This window comes from Silene latifolia, chromosome X (assembly GCF_048544455.1).
Source record: "Silene latifolia isolate original U9 population chromosome X, ASM4854445v1, whole genome shotgun sequence".
Lineage (NCBI taxonomy): Eukaryota > Viridiplantae > Streptophyta > Magnoliopsida > Caryophyllales > Caryophyllaceae > Silene > Silene latifolia.
In genome coordinates, this window is record NC_133537.1 from 310,127,086 (window position 1) to 310,147,361 (window position 20,276).

Sequence of the window (20,276 nt, forward strand, 5' to 3'; positions counted from 1 at the left end):
TGGATGCGTCAATTCTTACAAGGACTTACGATAGTTCCTAGTTCGAATGACCCGATCACCATCTATTGTGACAATAGAGGTGCCATCTTCCAGGCTAAGGAGCCAAAGTCTAGCAACAAATCTAGACATGTACATCGGAAAGCTCACCTGATCCGTGATTACGTGGAGCAAGAAGAGATAGTGATTGACAAGATAGCTTCGGATGATAACATCGCGGACCCTCTCACTAAACCGTTGAATTTTGATAAGCATGAAGGGCACGTTATTTCCATGGGAATTAAACGTGTTCCTGAGTTGTAGTAGTTGATTATGGATTTGATACATTATCTTTTTCATATACTATTTATAACTTCATCGTTTTAATATAATATTTTGTTTTTCATGTGGATTGTACTGACAACATTGAACGCCACAAAGTGAACTGAATTACATTATATTTTGTTTGGTCCGTAATCGCCCATATGAGCTGATAACTCTAGCTATTATATTGTGCAATCGATTGATGGTGGGTTCAACGAGCCATAAGTCAAACGGTTGACTGATCGATCACAAATGCGAGATTATAACGATACCTCGTAGGACAAATTTTTGTGACAACGTAATGGAGTCCTAAATATTTAACAACATTCGATGCCAGGTCGTGGATAGGACATCCATTGTGTTCCTAGAGTCGATTCTTTTGACTATCGACTGTCTCTTGAGATTAAGGCAGTTTTTGGGTGACTTTGGTTTCTTTCTCACGGTCTGCAGAATCGGAGGCTAAGTAGATTTTTTCTGGGTCATTTCATACTGTGCTTATATCTGCAGGATTCGAGTTGAGGAAAATATCCAACCTTTATCAGGTATAGTTATTTCTCAGGTCACTCGAGGAGTTGTAACTGAAATGCATGGCCATGCTCGAATGATGATTCGTTTATCAGTTAAGTTACTCTCTAGTCGGGGAAACCACTCTTGATAATGATCACTTGTAAAATACGACCTTTGTGAATACAGATTTTGCAAATTGTTTTACATTGAGTGGGAGAAATTTTAGGATATGAGAATCGGTTATCGCACATACACTTGTGAGGACAAGTGGGAGTTTGTTGGAGCTCGTGTCCTCCACAAATTAGTGCGATAACATTTATAAATCTCTTATAGGTTCACAAGGGTATATTTCGTATTTTATCAGTTGATTAACGATTACCTAATAACGGTTGGCTTGCTAGAAAGTTTGACGTTATTATCATACTGATGGCGGTGATCAACTGGTCCCTAAAAGTCACACCTAAAGGATGTGTTTGAGAGATGTGATTGTATGAAAATATAATCACATTGATGCCTTATATGACTAAACAGTTAGTCAACGTGTTGATGAGACGATTATTTAATGCTGATTAAATAATATTAGCTGAGACGAATTAACTGTCAATTCGTAAATTGAAATATAATAAGTTATATTTAATTAATGTATATAATGTTAGCTTGGACGAATTAATATGTTAATTCGTAATTAAATTTAATCAGTTATATTTAATTAGCAAGTTAAAGTATATATTATACGATATTGTATGTGCACCGGCATTAATAAATCCACTGCAAGCTGTTGTGTGTAGACTTATTAATACGGAATGATATAAATGACAATTTATAAATAATACATTTTATACATATTGTATACTACCAAAATAAGAAGATTTAATCTCCTTATTTTTGGGTAGGTAGAAAATCCGAAAAAAAGAGAAAATAATTCTCTTAATTTCGGATATGGGCCGAAAATTAAAAAGAAAAAAACTACCCTAATCATCCCACATACATGGTTTATAGGGAGATGAACGGGAGTTTTTCTAACCTAATTTTCTAACCTATTCTTGCCTCTCATCTAAACACAAAAAAACCGAAAAACCCTAAAACAATTTACAGAAAATTGGGGACCGATTCTAGCAAGAAGCAAAGGGCATATCTCATATCATCTTGGGTGCAACTGATAGGTGAATATCATTGCGATATTGTTCTTAGGCCGATTTTGCTAGGACCGAAGGTTGTTTCTTCATTCTCTACCTTTTTGTTTATGTAATTTATTTTATGACTAGCATTCATCATTATAAATTCGTTATAATCCTTAATAATAAGGGAAGTATACAGATTATTTCCCATAGTTATATCTAATAGAATGCGGGAAATATAACTATAATGCAATGGAAAGCATACTTACTAGACTAGCTAGCCTCCCCCCAAGCTAGTATGTATACGGGGGACTCTTCCATTGATCAACACATCAAGAAAAGGGCCAAAAGCTAAAGCCCGTCTTACCACTTGGTGCTTGACCTCTACCGGATCCCGACGCACTATCTTGAGAACTACCACTCGGTTCAGCACATTGGAAAGGATTAGCATACCCATAAATATCTCTCTCACCACAAAGCCCTCCTCCATAGCTACCATAGCCTACATATCCACCATAATCATCACCTATAGCCTCCACTCCATAATATGAACCATAATAATTTGGACCAGGCTCATAAGTACCTGCATCAAAACCAGAAGAAGGCAGAAACCCACCTTCGGGCTAAGTATAGAATGAAGGGCGAGGGCCCTCTTGGGGAATAATGTAACATTCCGTTTTGATGGTTGATCTTTTTTTGTGGATTGTCTTGGTATTGAGTTGCTAGTGAGTGTTATGGAAGTGAGACAAGGTTGGCAACATTATATTGTGGTTATTCGATAATATTATTGAGTCAATATCGAGAGGATATGTTAATTAGTAAGCGTGGTTGGTGGAGTTAATGTTAGGTGTCCATGTTTTATAGGTTGGGTTGGAACTTCGGGGACGAAGTTATTTTTAAGGGGGGAAGACTGTAATACTACGGATTTCTTAAGCTAAGTACTCGACCGAGTATTCCATATTCGGCCGAGTAATCTCTCTGTGATAATTCTGTTTATCTTATGGAGTCGTGAACTCGGCCGAGTAGTCTCATTACTCGACCGAGTACCCTGTACTCCACCTAGTATGCTATGTACTCGATCGAGTACCTCAGTGGGCGGCCATTTTGAGTCGGTGGTTATGTTCTTACCTCCTTTTTGAGTCGGTGGCTATGTTCTTATATTTGTTTTGAGTCGTGGGGTATGTGCACACGTATGTTTTGGGTCTTAAAGCGTTCTTTTATATATGTGACGGTCTGGATACGTAAGTTACCAAAGGCTATGACAAGGAGAATTCCGGCTTATGAAGGACATGTGGTGGGTAAGGAAGACATGTGTTAATATGGTTGTGAGGGATAGTAGAAAAGGAAAGGGAGGAATGATGAGCTAATCAAGGTAAGGAACATGTTGGTGAAGATATGGTAAGTGATATAGTCGTGTGTTGAGTAATATAAAAGTCAGTGTTTATGGGCAAGAGTGATATAAGTGTAAAGAAATGTGAGGATGAAAGATCGAGATGAGGGATGCGAATAGTGGCAAATTGGGATGTGTAAGGGTTTATGGAGGGAGACGGTTAGGATTGTGTTGCTTAAGGATATATGTAATTAAAGGTTGCTTTAGAGGGATGAAGTAGAGGGGTATATAGTGAACGTGGATGGAGTTATGTCGCGACGTGGATTTGTAGATAGTGACTGAGTTTGGGAATTTGGAATATCTAGAGGTGAGCCTAGCGTGTAATTCTTTGGACAATTAACGGTATGAGGTGAATTTTTTGTTTTCTAGAGATACGAGAGGGAGATACGACTAATTGAAGAGTAACTGTTAGAGTGTGGACTTGATGGTGACAAGGGTGAGTGAGAAGCAAGATGAGAGAGGATAAATGATAAGAAGAATGATAAGATATTGATATGAATTAATGGAATTAGAGTTGTGGAGCTATGGGAAAATAAACAAATTACTAAAGAGTTAGGTAGAAAGAGAAAGGAGATGAATTATTAATTAGTATTATTGGATGGAAGTAAGTTAGGAGAACGTTGATCAAAGTTATGGGACACGAAAATAAGGAATCATGGAAAGGCACGATAGCATTATGAAAGGATGTGAGTTAATAGTTATCTGGGAATTCAGGACGACATGTTAGCCGTCGGTTTTGATGTATTAAGGGAGTAAGGAGCTGGCAGAGTGTTTATACGTTATGAGATTTTGGTGGAGGGTTAGGTTACGACGCGATAAAGGATAGAATTGGAAATAATATTGAGGTAAATTTTATTGATGGATTTAATGTTCGTTATTTGGGGTGATAACCAGGAGAGGAAATGAATGATTAAATTTAGAGGCAATCGTAAGAGAGTAGTTACATGAAGGAGGGTGGTGTCGTAGCGTTGTCACTAGTGGTTAAGAATGGTGTTAAATAGGGAAGGGAGCTGCTCTAAAGAGATTGTTTCAGTAGAAGCTTGATTAATACGTGTGGATGTGAGGGAGTATAAGATGTGGATATATGAGGTATTCACTGGTAATTGGGTACTGATGATATGGCTACGTTCGCCGGATGGTGATAATTGAGTGTATGAAGGGATATGTTATGAAAGGTACCTGAGTTAAGTCCGGATGAGAGGTGTCCATTGTCAAGTTGTAACTTACATGATCAGGATTGGCTAGTTAGATTCGATTATGGGTCCATTAGGTATGTAAAACTTCGTATGAGGTCCTGGCCTCATGAGTAATGGTGTGACGTGATAGTTACGAGTCGTTATATGTGTGTTCAGCGTCATATGTTATACTTATATGTGTATGTCTGATATCTGTAAGAGATGGCGTGAGGTTCCAGCCTCAAGAGTCATGGTATGGATAATATTCTTAAGGTTGGTATTTGTGATCCCGTCTAATATGCTGTGTCGTGATCTGGGGAGCAGTTTTAAAAAAGTCTTGTGGTCAAGGAAGTTGTGCTGAGTCAGTGTTATGAGATTGTAAAAGTTGTGATGGATATCGATGTGGTTTTTGTGCACTGTGCACGGTAATTCGTGTTGTGATACGAGTATTTTCGTGTTGTCATAGATCTTTGTTTGTTTACTGTTATTTCTTGTCAGTGTCGGTCAGGGCATATAGACCGTTGTGTTGTTTCCTGATCATAAATGGGGTGCAAAGCAAGTCTTTGGTCATTTTTCATGGTGATCATGTTAAGGCTTAAGTCACACATCATATCCATTAATTCATTGTTAGAGGTGGAAGGAGGAACATTAGAGGATTGATCTCTTTCTCGTCTCACAATAGTGGGTGGATTAGGTGTCTCCGCACCTAATTTCAAGAGAAAAGTAGGACTTTAAAAGGGGGCACCCGCTCAGCGGGGTTTGGTGTGGCCAAGTGCTTTGAATTCGAAAATCTCACCCGGAAGACTAATTGAGTCATTCTTACCAATTTTCCAAATCATATCCGGGTGAGAATTTCTAAACCAATTAAAAGATAGAAAATATTCATAATCAAGTCCGTCACCCGCCTCCCCCGATGAAAGCAAAGATTGCAAATGTGTGGTCTCTTGGTTAAAGTGGCATACCTTGTTAGAAATCCTAGTTACCTACCTACCCAAGACTATCTTACTAGTAGATGGGTTACATTGTTTAGTCAAATGAGTCGTGATACGTGCTTTTTTTATACGTTTACTCTACTCTTTTGCACGCATTTTTATGCTATTTTGGGTAGCGTAAGCTACTATTCTCCCTTGTTTTCGGTTACTTCGGTCGGACTATGCATTTTGCAGGTTGCTGACCCAAGTGGTGAAAAATGAGCCAAAACCCGTCCCCGGAGTTGCATTTTAGATAATTAGTGAAGTTAGAGCTCGGAAGCAGTCGTCTTGGATTGCGTGTTGACTACATGGAAATGCGTAAGGAAGAGGCTACACTTTGCTAATAGCTGAAAAGTCGATCGACTGCCACATTGGTCGATCGACTGGTCTTGTTCCTTGAAGTGGTCGATCGACTATTAATCTGGTCGATCGAATGTCACTGTTCGTTGGGCGAGATTTTTATGTTAATTATCTCGGCCTATCTTGTTTCGTGTTTAAGAATTTACTTTTATTATTTAAGAGGAAGGCAGTGAACAATATTAGGTTATCTTTTTACACACTAAACACTTTCCTACGTTACTTTCTTTGAACTTTCGGATCGGAAAACTTGTAATCTTGCTTCCATTATTTCAGTAATTTAATTAACCTTTCAATCTTCAATTATTATTTCTCTAGATTCATTCTGCTTTTCCTTATTTAGCTAAATTTCTTATGCTGGGATTTAGGGGATCCATGGTTGTATGATGGTTTTTAACTAGGTTTTAGATTTGGTATAATTATTTGTGTGAATTGTTAATCGTAGCATTTAATTCCTATTTAATTAGTTGAATGCATGCGACTAGTTATTTAATCTGATAAACTCCGACCTAGATCGAGAGATTGGAAAGAGTGACATCTGCTATGAACAATAGAATACTTTAAATAGAGCGAGAGCATATTAGAAAGTTTCTAGGGTGATTAGTGGACCGAGATGACCTTTTCACTACCCTTCAGACCGTAGTTTGACTAAGTCTTTGACCCTATCTTTGACCGTTACTAGACCATGGTGAACCGACAATCCTAGCTATTTCTCCCTTATATTTCTATACTCGATTTCTACACTTTGCTACTTTACTATTAGTTACATTAGTTTAGTAATCAAACAAAATCAAACCCCCAGACTTATTACTTAGACAGATTAGATTTAGCAAATAGAACAAATTGTCTCCCTGTGGATACAATCCCGACTTCCTCTACTGCACTAGTTTAGGCCAGTTGGTTTATCTTTGATAGGTGTGCAATTTAGCCTGTCAAATTTTGGCGCCGTTGTCGGGGAGGCAACATTTCTCTGTTTACTTATTTATTTTGTCTTGTCTTAGGGGACATTAGTTCCTTGAGACCATTCTCATTCCTTTCTTTAGTGTTTCGTTTATGCCCAGGTCTCACAAGTCTGAACTCGTACCATACGATTCTGAACCAGAAAAGACATTTCGAGCTAGACGAAATTTTTGGAAGGAAGTCCGCCAAGCAGAAGACTTGAGTACGCTTGAAGCCGCTTAGGCCAGTTTTATTGCAGAAAATCAGTCTTTTCAAGAAGACACTTCTACTTCTGCAGCTGCTACAATCATGCTTATATTAGCAAGTCACTCAGAGCCTACCCTTGCATCCATTCCTAAGGGATTAAAACTCCCTACAACAGATAACGGGACTTTCGAGATAAAGCCATCCTACATTAACTTAGTAGAGAGAAATCTGTTTGGAGGGGGAGCCACGGAAGACCTTGCTACACATATGGAGAGATTCGTTACTTACTGCAGCTCCATACCCTTGACTGCTGAGGTGACCCAGGATTAAGTAAAACAGGCGCTCTTTCCATTCTCTCTGCGAGACGGTGCTGTAGAGTGGTTGCGTGATTTTGATATGGAAGATCAGGGGGTCACCGACAGGAGCAATTTAGCTCTTGCCTTCTACAAGAGAGATTTTCCGCCCCAGAAGATGAATGCCTTGAGAAATCAAATTACTAGCTTCAAGAAAGGCCCAACTGAAGACTTAAACGAGGCATGGATTCGTTTTAATAGATTGGTTCGTTCAGTTCCTCACCATGGGATTGAGAAGTGTTTTCTCTGCAACCAGTTCTACAATGGACTATATGATGACCATCAGGTATTACTTGATTCCTCAGCTAACGAGAGATTCCAAGACAACACAAATGATAATAATGCCTGGAAACTAATTGACCAAATAGCTACCCATACTGCTAAATATGGGAACCCCATAGGTAGTACGAGAGGAGGAAGTTCATCTGATGGAGCTGTTGCAGCTCATCTAGAGACATTAATTGCTCAGCTTGCCGAACTTAAAGACAGCCCAGTCTTTGGGAAACCAGCAGACAGTTCATGCCATGACCCAGCAGGAAACACCTTGTGAGCGATGTGGTATTGCAGGACATGGTGCAGTTGAGTGCCTGAGTCCCTTGGAGCAGGTTCACGCCTTCCAGTCCTTAGAACAAGGTACACCATACTCCAATTTCTACAATGCAAGGACTAGAGAGCATCCTAATTTCTTCTATTGAAGTCAGAATGTTCTTAACCCAACTCCACCACCGCCACAAGGTCCGAATCAGACATATACTATTCCTCATAATCGGGGAAATCAACCACAAGGTGGTTATCATAGGAACAATTAAGGAGGTCAACAACATCCAAACAATGACCTATCTGACATAAAGGCCATGCTTCAGCAACAGATGGCCGCTTCACAAAAGCAAGAGGCACTTATCACTCAGTTGATGTCACATAACAAGATGTTGGACAATCAAATTGCCCAACTATCCACTTCAAGTAGACAACCAGGTAAATTACCATCTCAGCCTGTGAAGCCGCATGACACGAAAAAATCCACTTCATCTTCGAAGCAGTCTTACTTATGATGCACCCGTAGTGCCTGAGAATGTTGAAGAGGTCATAATTGAGGAGTTAGATGTAGATGCGGAAGAAGAAGCAGCGGACGAAGTTGATGTACCACATGAAAAAAGTCGATCGACTAAAACTGCGGAAACTGAAATTGGTAAAATTGAAACTGGTCGATCGACTGATGAAAGTGGTTGATCGACTGGTACTGTTGGTCGATCGACCAGTCCTGTTGGTCGATCGACTTTTTCGCCAAACGAGGTTGTTGACCCGTCATCTATTGTTATTGGAACGCCTTCTACTACTAATAAGGCGTCTATTTCTGACCAAGGGAAGAGTAAAGTTGCTGACTCGCCAATTGTTATCAAGGTTCCTTTTCCAGGGCGCCTAAAGAACATAAAAGTCGAGCGACAATTCGGTAAATTCTTGGAGGTCGTCAAAAATCTTCAGGTAACTGTACCTTTTACCGAACTAATTACCCAGGTACCCTCTTATGCTAATTTTATGAAGGTCATCTTGACCCGTAAGAGAAGCTTTAACGAGGTAGTGACCATTGCTTTTACTGAAGAGTGTAGTGCGCTCCTACAAAGCAAGTCTCCACCAAAATTGAAGGATCCTGGTAGTTTTTCAATTCCCTGTACAATAGGCACTCATGTAATAGATAAAGATTTATGTGATTTGGGTGCCAGTGTCAGTGTCATGCCCTATTCGGTTTGCGGGAAACTGAATATAGGGCATCTTAAAGTTACCAAAGTTACCCTACAAATGGCCGACAGAACAGTTAAGCGACCTCTAGGTGTATTAGAGGATGTCCCTGTTAGGATAGGCAAATTTTTTATACCTGTTGATTTCATTGTATTAGATATGGACGAGGACACTCAGATCCCCATAATCTTGGGTAGGCCATTTCTGCATACTACAGGAGCCATTATTGATGTCAAACAGGGACGTTTGACTCTCGAGGTAGGGGATGACAAGGTTACTTTTAGTTTGGCTAGCACGCTGGCTAAGCCTATGATAGAGGATACATGTTATGCTGTAGACATTGTAGATGAATCTATGTTTGATTATTGGACGAGATCCCTCATTGGGGACCCGTTAGAAGCTTTGATAGCTATTGATGATTTTGCAGAAGATGAGCAGATTGATTACAAGACAATGAAAGCTGCTCTGAAAGGTAAAGAGTTCACTATTGAGAAAGGAGAGATGGTAAATGCGATAATGGAAACCTCTTATGCTATTGAGGTAAAGAAACCGGAGCTCAAACCTCTCCCCTCCCACCTTACGTATGTCTTTCTCGATGACCATGAACAATATTCAGTTATTGTTAGTTCCAAGCTTGATGATAGCCAACTCGCCGATTTTTTGGGTGTTCTGATAAAGAATAAGAAGGCTATGGGATACAGTTTAGATGACTTGACAGGTATTAGTCCAGATTTCTGTATGCACCGTATCAACCTGGAGGAAGGTCATAAACCTCGTGCACAGGGTTTATGCAGGTTGAATCAAAACATGCCGGATGTGGTAAGGAAAGAGGTAATGAAACTTCTTGATGCAGGTATAATTTATTCTATCTCTGACTCTAAGTGGGTGAGTCCAGTTCATGTAGTTCCGAAGAAAGGAGGGACTACAGTGATGAAAAATGATAAGAATGAATTAATACCGATTAGAACTATGACTGGTTGGCGGATGTGCATAGATTATAGACAATTAAACATCGCAACTAAAAAAGATCATTTCCCCCTTCCCTTTAATGACCAGCTGTTAGAGAGATTATCTTCCCATAAGTTTTTCTGTTATCTAGATGGATACTCAGGTTTCTTTCAGATCCCTATCCATCCGGATGATCAGGAGAAAACGACTTTTACTTGTCCCTATGGTGTTTATGCAGATCGCAGGATGCCATTTGGTTTGTGTAATGCCCCAGCTACCTTTAAAAAGTGCATGATGGGGATATTTTCCGAGTATATAGAGTCTATTATGGAGGTTTTTATGGACGATTTCAGCGTCTATGGGTTTGATTTATCTTCTTGTTTATCTAACCTTGATAAGATTTTGCAGAGATGTATTGAGGTTAATATGATGTTGAACTGGGAAAAGTGCCATTTTATGGTCAAAGAGGGAGTTGTCCTTGGTCACTTAGTTTCTGATAAGGGTATACAGGTTGACAGAGCAAAAGTGCAAGTGATTGAGCAATTACCACCTCCTGTTAATGTCAAAGGAGTTAGGAGTTTCCTTGGTCACGCTGGCTTTTATCGCCGGTTCATCAAGGACTTTTCTAAAATTGCTAAACCACTTACACGATTGCTAATTAAAGATGTTCTTTTGAATTTTTTTGATGATTTTCTTTCTGCTTTTAACAGGTTAAAGCGGGCCTTGATCACAGCATCTATTATTCAAGCTCCAGATTGGGAGCTGCCATTCGAGATAATGTGTGATGCCAGCGATTATGCAGTTGGCGCGGTGTTAAGCCAAAGGAAAGACAAGGTTTTGAGTGCTATTTACTATGCTAGCCGAACATTGGATGGGACTCAGGTTAATTATGCTACTACTGAGAAGGAGATGCTGGCAGTAGTATATGCACTAGAAAAGTTTAGGTCATATCTGCTCGGGTCCAAGGTGATTGTTTTTACCGATCATACGACTTTGAGGCAGCTTCTTGTTAAGAAGGACGCCAAGCCGCGACTATTGAGATGGATACTCCCAATTCAGGAGTTTGATTTGGAGATTCGAGATAAGAAGGGATCTGAAAACTTTGTTGCTGACCATTTATCTCGACTAGAGCTGCAAAATGAGGGAGATATTCTCCCTATTAATGACTCATTTCCCGATGATATTTTATTAGCTATTTCTAATGCTGAAACTCCTTGGTATGCTGATTATGCTAATGTTATTGTAGGTAATTGATTACCTCCTGATATGTTATATCAGCAGAGGAAGCGGTTCCTTCACGATGTGAAGCAGTATTTATGGGATGACCCTTATCTGTTCAAGGAATGTGTTGATGGTCTTTATAAGCGGTGTATACCGCAGTGGGAGACCGAAGCTATCCTATAAGCATGTCATTCTTCGTCCTATGGCGGTCACCACGGTCCCTCTAGGACCGTGGCTAAGGTACTTCAGTCTGGTTTTTATTGGCCATCCATGTTCAAAGATGCTAAACATTTTGTTGTAGCTTGTGATGCGTGATAGCGGACGGGAAACATTTCAAGGAGAGATGAGTTGCCTCAAGTTGGCATTTTAGAGGTCGGGATTTTTGATGTCTGGGGCATTGATTATCAAGGTCCATTTCCGTCTAGCAAGGGTAACAGGTATATTCTAGTAGCTGTTGATTACGTGTCTAAGTGGGTAGAGGCCGTTGCTTCGGTCCATTGTGATGCAAAGACTGTCATCCAACTTTTCAAAAAGGTGATTTTTTCTCGTTTTGGTGTCCCTCGGGTTATCATTAGTGATGGAGGTATGCTTTTTAAAGAGAAACAACTTACTACTTTACTGTCTAAATATGGTGTTGAACATTGTAGAGGTTTGGAGTATCATCCTCAAACTAGTGGTCAAGTAGAGGTCTATAATCGGGAGCTAAAATAAATTTTAGCAAAAGTCATTTCTAAATCACGAAAATATTGGAGTATGAAATTAGATTACACTTTATGGGGATATAGGATTGCTTATAAGACACCAATTGGTGCATCACCGTATCGATTAGTCTATGGTAAGTCTTGTCATTTGCCTGTAGAGTTGGAGCATAAGGCATGGTGGACAATTTGTGAATTGAATTTTGATGCTAATTTGTGTGGTGAGAAACGCTTATTGCAGCTAGATGAGCTAGAGGAGTTTAGGCTGAATGCCTATGACAGCGCCCACATCTACAAGGAGAAAACCAAGAGGTGGCACGATAAGAAGATCCTACAACGTTAGTTTCAGGTTGGGGAGCAAGTGCTGCTATTCAACCCACGACTTCGTCTATTTCCTGGTAAGCTGAAGTCCAGGTGGAGCGGACCCTACACGGTAACAAATGTTTCCAAATTCGGGTCAGTCGAGCTAAAGAACTCCGCGGGAGAGAAATTTAAGGTAAATGGTCACCAAGTGAAGCATTATTATGGTGCTAAGAATTTTGTTGGAGTGGTCGAATTGCTGTATTTCGACCCAATTTATGAACCTAAAGACTGAGGTAACAAAGGTTGAGCGGGACCTTAAAAACCAGCGCTGACCGGGAGGCAACCCGGATTATACACATTCTTGTAATTTTGTTTTGAACTCTTTTAATTTTCGCGTGTGTGTGTTTTTATTGCTTTTTAGTTCAAGTTCCGTCAACGAGTGCTCTTACAGTTTATGCGTGCGATTCTGCCTATAGTGGACGGTCATGAAAGGAGGAAATCACGTCGCTGATCAGGTAAGAAAAAGTCGATCGACTGAACTGAGTAGTCGATCGACTGAAAACAGAAGCGGAACAAGCGAAAAAGTCGATCGACTGATAAGGTAGTCGATCGACCAAATTCTTGATGGCCAAAATTGAAAAAAAAAAGTCGATCGACTGGGACATGTTGGTCAATCGACTAAGTTGCTTTTTGTGCATGACTTAATGATAGAAGGAAGTTTTTTTTTCACCAATTTTTCATTCATTCAAACTCAAAGACAAAAGAAAAAAAATAAGAGGAACCGTCTGAAGCCAGCAGCAGCGACAACACCAACGTCGTCTCTTTCATTCCTCTCTTCTTCATTTTTCTTACTGGTTTTTGGTGTTAATCCCTTCTGTTTTCCGTCTATTCTTCACACAAGTAAGTTCCCCCCTTTCATGTATGTTTCATTTACCCATGTTTTTAGCTGTTTTATAGCCAATTTCGAATGTCAATTTTCGAAATTAGGGTTCTACAATTTGGGGGTTTTTGATTCTTTTGATTTATTCACGTCTTTCTTCCTTAATAACCCTCTTTGCCATTGTTAATTTTCAATATTAGGGTTTAAAATTTGGGATCTCAACTGTTTTTGTTCAAATCATGTGTAATATGGTTATTGTGGGGGATTTTCGTGTCTCAATTGATGTCTATAGCATAGGATTGGATATTAGTTTTCCTCTTTGCCCTTGCTTTTTCAATTTTAATGTTTTAATTTGAAATTAGGGTCAGTTTTTCAAAAAAACTAGTGTCGAGGAAAATCTGGAATTGCATTTTTAGTCGATCGACTAGTACTGTTGATCGATCGACTGGAACTGTTGGTCGATCGACTAGTACTGTTGGTCGATCAATTTTTTTTTTTGCAACTTCCAACAATAACTTTCTGATTTTATGCGTATTTCTTATCCGTGCTAAATTTCAGATGGAAGACAGAAAGAGAAGACGAGTGGCGGGTCAGATGTCTCGACGCCGGGCAGCTGTGGCAGACACACCTATGGAGACGGGTGAGGGATCGAGTGCGACTCCTGATATTCCACCATCTGCTCTCGTACTACGGGAGCCTAGAGATAGTCTACCTGACTATCCAGAGGTAACATTTTGCACTCTTGCTCAACGGACTAGATTTCTCAGTTTATTAGAGGGTAGTATCTTTTCGACCTGTTTTCTACATCGACCTAGTCTGGAGACACTAGGTTTCTATGAACCTGTAATTGACCTTTTACGCCACACAGGGATGCCAGGTTTGGTAGATATGCACGAATACACTTATTTAGTCCCGACCCTCGAGTTTTTCAGCTCCTACGTCTTCGGTGCGGTTGCCTATGAGACCAACCCTTTGGCCCCTTGTATTCATTTTTGAATTTTTAACCAAGGGTTCTCTTTGACCTTGGCTGCTTTTGGGGCCCTTCTAGGGATGACTAGTGACGGGCACGCCACTCCTCCTAAGAAGTTGGTGCATGCCATGGTCCGCTATTTCCGATTGTACAGACGGAAAGAGACGCGACGCCTTTGTCCACCTTCCCCCTATTCGGTTTTGGCTCCATTTAGTGGGCAACACTATCTTTGGCCGAAATGAGTCCAATAATATTAACACAATTGAGATGTCTATCTTGGCGGGGTATTTGAACATTGACAGTGGTACCCCGTATATGCTGAACATTGCTTATTTGACCGCCACACACTTTCACACACTTGGGACGGGCTCTTTAGCTACCTTAGTGGCTGGCGGACTAGTTTCTCATATTGCCCCCAGCTTATCCCCGATTTCCCTCGTGGCATGGTCCCTATAGGACATGAGCTCACCGGTGGTCCTGACAGCTGCAGTTACATGGACATACCGTACATGGAGTCAGTCAAGTGGCAGAGGACGTCGTCCACCTATCCCCTCATATCTTATGGTGTATAGGCAGCAGTAGAGTGCTCCCAGTGCTAAGGAGCAGGGCCAGTCTTCTCAGGGCCCACATACTTCCCCACGCACTACACCTTTTACGGCTGAGACTCAGCCGGTTTACCCAGCCCACTTCATTTGTCCACCTCCTTTTATCACCCCTCCGGTCATGGATCAGGAGGGGCGGGATTACCTTTTGTTGGACTTGTACAGGCGTACAGCTAGGATGGAGCTGAACCAGGCCTTAGTCGACTTTCCTGTATATGACCGCTATGCTCGTGCCAGATGGTTGCCACCAGCTGGGTGGCCACATCCGTCCTACTACCGCTACCCTGCTGACGGCTACCCTCGCCCTGCTACTACGGAGGACACAGTTGAGATGGAGGAGGACTCCGACTACAAGGCAGGCGACGATTAGTAGCAGCTGGCTACTGTAGATACCCAGTATCTGCTGAGACTCCAACGAACACCCGATGATTATCGAACTACAACATGCTTAGGAATCGCAGCGTTTGATCAACAGTTTGTGTACAACTTTACATCGGAAAACTTAGAACGATTTCAAAAATAAAACATTTCAAAACTTTTCAAAAGTACTTGGAGTGTTTAATGCATGACGACGGGGTCACAATGACACTAACTAGAGTTAAAACCGACACCGGGCCAAAAACCGACTCAAAATTCAAATCCCGACTCCAACAACGAGTCAAACCGAGTGAAACACAAAAAGCAAAACCATTCAAAAGTTTCTATGTTAAGGTTTCCTGGAATCTTACATAGTCAAGTACCAAACATGTGCATCCAAATCCTAGGATAGAACAAATCATGATTTCACTTTTGTGAAAGCGACAAGACACCTCGAAGACGTGCGACATGGCTCGCGCCTCTTTGAGCAGCCCAGGTGGCCACGTCGTTCAAAACTCACACAACCACTCATTTTCCTATAAATACCCCTCAAATGCTACCATTTGAGAGTTACGCGAGTGTCCGGCCCCTCTTTTATCCCTTAAAATTCTCGACTCGACTTCCTAAGTCACAATCCGACACGTGTTTACGACCTACCGATCGTGAACACAAGCCTTACACATTGTTTGGTACCGTTATCGTGCATTAAATCACTTGACCGACTATCTCGACCACTACACCATCACTAAACTTAACAAAACTCTCTTTTTACTTACTAAAACGGTTTTAAACCGAGTTTTCCGACCAAACGAGTTGATACACTTACATCGATTTCTCGCCATAACCTAGCATGTAAGTATGAGGGTGTAAAAAACCTCTTTTTATCATGTCTTTACTTGTTTTATGACTATAACATGCTAAATTATGCATAACATGGCCCAAAACATGGGAAGAATGAGCCAAAACCGGACTTTTGGTTGAGGCAGAGGCTACTTACGTAGCACATGGGCTCGCGCTTAAAGGACCCTGCCCAGCCTTAAGTCCAATCTGTGTTTGGTCTCTTCATCTCCCTTATTTTCATATTTGTAAACGGTTTTTACCATTTCAAGTATTTTCCAACCCCTTTTTATTTTTACAAGTTTTTAACCATAAAACATTTTTCACCCTTGGTTCTTAATACCATGATGGTTTAATCCGTGTTTTGGTGATAATATTTGGTTAATTACATTTAAAAGATATTTTAAAGCCTTTTATTTCATTTCTTTACATTTTGGAAGACATTTTAAAGTCTTTCATCATTTCTTTTATTTTCAAAATTAATGTGTTAGTCACCAATACAAAGTCATCTTGGTTCTACATACCATGTCGGATTTTAACCCGAGTACGATGATGAATAGTGACTAATTATATTGAACTTAAAACAATTAGTTCATATCCATTTTCAAAACTATTAATGTCAAGCTTGTAAAGTCAAACCCGACATCGAATGCCGCCAAAATAATGACGGTTATTCAAGTCTCGTTCTTCAAATCAACACAAAAGCGGCCTAAACGGCCTTTTCAAACCAAAACGGGTTTAAATACCCATTTTTCAACACATTTTACAAACATTTTTCAATGGTCATAACACGTCATGCATCGTTGACTGACCCGCGTCTAAACATGCCACTTCTTTTTTCTATTTTCAAACCAGGGGAGACCCTCTTGCATCGCCAATAGGCTCGCGCCTCTTCTGGCTGCCTGATGTAGGGTCTGTTCCCTTTCCAGCATTGGTCCAGGACAATCCCGACTCTGGCTAACCCGGATATAGGAAGGATCAGATGACTAATTTGCTCATTCAAATACCGTATTTGCAAAATGTCTTACTAAGACAAATGGATCACGTTATGCACCATAAACCTAATTCGGTAAATGGATGTTTAATTTCTATCTTACATGCAAATCAATCATAAATCCAACTCAACATCTTATACTTGATATTTGGATTAAATCAACCGACTTAGAAAGCTCTCACATGTTAGGTTTAAACTATTGGATGCGCATTCATGCATTTAAACCGTTTTATCAACTTTTACATTCAACCAACCAAGATCGGTCAGTAGAGGCTGCTACCGCGAGCGGGATTGGGTGTCTGATTAAAGGGCTTCCCAATACGTACCTTCACCTCTTACTCAGAAACTTTGGATAGTGGACGACCTTATCCAGGGCGTACGAGAGTTATTCTAGAGATAGGATGCTAAAGAGGGACGATTCTTTATCTTTAGTACCTATGTCAAACACTCCTTTGTGCTTCGTTTGACCGAGGTATAAAGTGGATTCGAACGGGTTCCAAGCATCCCAAAAATGCTTGGTGGCGACTCTGAACATCTCTAATCGTTTCGAGATCCTTGCCGAGACGAAACCGACCGATCTAAAATGATCCGGTCGAAAGCATTTTTACGCCGCCGAGCGTGGCTTTCAAAAGACCGCTGTATGTCCACAGATTGGCTGGCTGCAGGTGGGCCATGTCCACAGCTACGACCTCCCTTGTTGTTGGCTGGTTTGGGGAGGTCTTTTACGTGCCCTATCTTGTGAGTCCTTTTTTTTTCCTTCTTTGCTTTATTTGTATTTCATCTCGTTTTGTGTACCCATTTCTCCCATATATTTTGATGTTGCTGGTGTTTGTTGATCACAATGGGGGCATTGTGTAATATGGTTTGAGGAAGGTATGCATCTGTTTGTTTGCATCCATCTGCATTTTTGTTGCATTTTTGTTTACATGTTTATTGCATTTCCGTTTGCATTGTTTTTCCTTTTCCATATATAAAAAAAAGGGATTTTCTACAAGGTAACCCTTAGTTTATAAGAATCCTATAAGGTAACCCTCTATTTAATGAATCCCACACTAATAACCCTCTACATCCTAAAAAGTAATTAGCGTGACATTAAGGTTTAATTCCGTTAAGTTTTAACGTTAAATGCTGATATAGTACGCTGACATGGCAATAGGGTGATGAATCACTGATGACTAAGCATTAGACATGGAAATAAAATTAAAACAAAACTCAAACTCCCTAAACTAAGATTTATGATCAATCGATCATTCAGAAACCCAAAAACCCTTTCACATACCCCATTCCCCTGTTTCATTTACAAAACCATTCACCCTTAATCTGCCAAACTAGGGTTTCTGATGAACCCACAATTCATCGTCTAATCAAACCCAAAATTTATCGATTATCTTTCATCAATAACTTGCATTTTTCATCATTTATTTGTGGGTTTTCAGGTATTCATCTTTCTCCCTTTATTTTTGTTTGTTATTAACACAATATTGTTTAATTTTGTATAATCTGATGTTGTTTTTGGTTATTTGTTTAAATATTTGGCCAAGTTGAGAACTTTTAAGTATAAAGATGCTTACTTTTCAAATAACCAGTAGTTAATTACTTGAGTTCATGCTTTGAAATTCATAATTTGATTGGGGAAGTAGCATAGATAGATGAAGTTCTCGGTAATTTGGTATAAAGATGCTTACTTTTCACATAATCAGTATGCTTGGATGCAGTAAAGTGAGGCAGTTTGGTATACTATTGACCCGTCTAAAGTTTAAGACGGATAGTTTTCGTCTTAAATGAAAACTTGTGTATTTCCACCTTCACTCTCTGTAATTTCGGTAGAATTTAGTGTGTTAAGTTGAAAAATTCGTCGAGACAACCGAGATAGACGCAATATGGACTAGTATGACAAAATCAAATAGAAGTACTTGTATACTTCTATTTTGGCCGAGCCTTCATGATCTTATTGCCCATGTTGCATTTTTCCTGTTTAATTTAAGTTGTTGCTTGTTTATCTGTTTAAATATGGCTTATTTTTTCAAGTTGGAAGGAAAAGAAAGTGAAATGAATGTACTGTAACTTTTATCTTCAATTGAAAAGTAAAGATTGATTCCCTTTTTTTCCTACTATTTTAAATCTTGGTCCCAAGTATAGCTAGCTGGTAAAGCACCGTTTAGTTTGGCTAGGTGAGAATCTTTGTTACAGAACCTTTGCAGGCAATTTGGAGTCATTTGTTCAGCTTCTCACTTTTCTTATTTGGAGTCATTTGTTCAACAATTTAGAGAATGGTGTCCCAAGTATAGCTAGCCTGCATATTATGATCAATCTATACAATTTGTAAAATCTGATATTGTTCTTTGTTAATTCTTTAAATCTTTGTCTAAGTTGAAAACTTTTAGGTGTAAAGATTATTACTTTTCAAATAATCAGTAGTTAATTACTTAAGAATTTTAATCTTTGGCCAAGTTTGAGTTCATGTTTTGAAACTCATAATTTGATAGTGGTAATGTTTGGATGCAGTATGGAGAACGTCTTATTAAAGCTTCATTTTAGGGCTAACTTTGTTGAAGTAATAGTTGAAGATACAATAATTATGGGAAGTGCATCAACATCAACTCAACCACAGGTAAGGAGAGGAAGGAAGAGGAAGGCTACTACTTAATGGATGTTAAAGAAGAAATATGCAAGTGACGACTTTTTTTGCTGCCTCTGATGGCTTTTTTGCTGGTTATAGTGGCCGTATTTTGCAACCCGGTGAAACTGTAATGACTTATTTGCTGCCTTAATGGCCTTATGTAAACCTCTGAATGTTATGGCCTTTTTTGTTTTGGCAAGAAGAAAGATACCTTGCTTTTTTTTTGTAATGGAAAACATAATGGTAAGTTTGCCAATATATATAAAGGGGTTAAATGCTAACTTTTGTTGTCCTCTTTTATTTCATATTTTTTGTTGGCCTGTTTAGGAAAAAAAGTGAAACAAAAAAAATTGATGTAAAATAAGTAGAGGAAAATTAAAGTAAAGTTGAGAGAATCTAAAAGGAGAAAGGAGCTGTAAAAGAAGTGGAGGGAAATTGATGAACACTTCATTTGCCAAATAACAGCCAAAAGGAGGGAAACTAATAAGGTAGTCCATGTCATCAACTTAACAGCCACATCACTAACTTAACAGAAAAAATTGACTGATTGCAAATTTAAGGTTATGTTCATTAGTTTATATAGAGTATAGGGTTATTAGTGTAGGATTCATTAAATAGAGGGTTACCTTATAGGATTCGAAAAAACTAAGGGTTACCTTGTAGAAAATCCCTAAAAAAAATATAAATCAATCACAAAAAAAAAATTGAAAAATTTGAAAGAAGTACAAAAACATGCATTTCTTTTGCATATTAGGCCGAGTCGAAACGGTAGTATTTCAATGATGATTTTGC

At 39.5% G+C, this 20,276-nt stretch overlaps 1 protein-coding gene across 1 annotated transcript; it reads left to right on the top strand.

Moving 5' to 3' along the window:
- Nucleotides 1–8,171: 8,171 nt before the first annotated feature.
- LOC141620506 (uncharacterized) lies at nt 8,172–15,046 on the top strand. The gene is made up of 9 exons (XM_074437359.1): nt 8,172–8,292; nt 8,381–8,457; nt 8,833–9,907; nt 10,166–10,258; nt 10,356–10,422; nt 10,713–11,244; nt 11,542–11,757; nt 13,663–13,830; nt 14,807–15,046. Exons 1-9 carry the CDS (start codon nt 8,172–8,174, stop codon nt 15,044–15,046), a joined length of 2,589 nt encoding a protein of 862 aa, XP_074293460.1.
- Nucleotides 15,047–20,276: the final 5,230 nt, after the last annotated feature.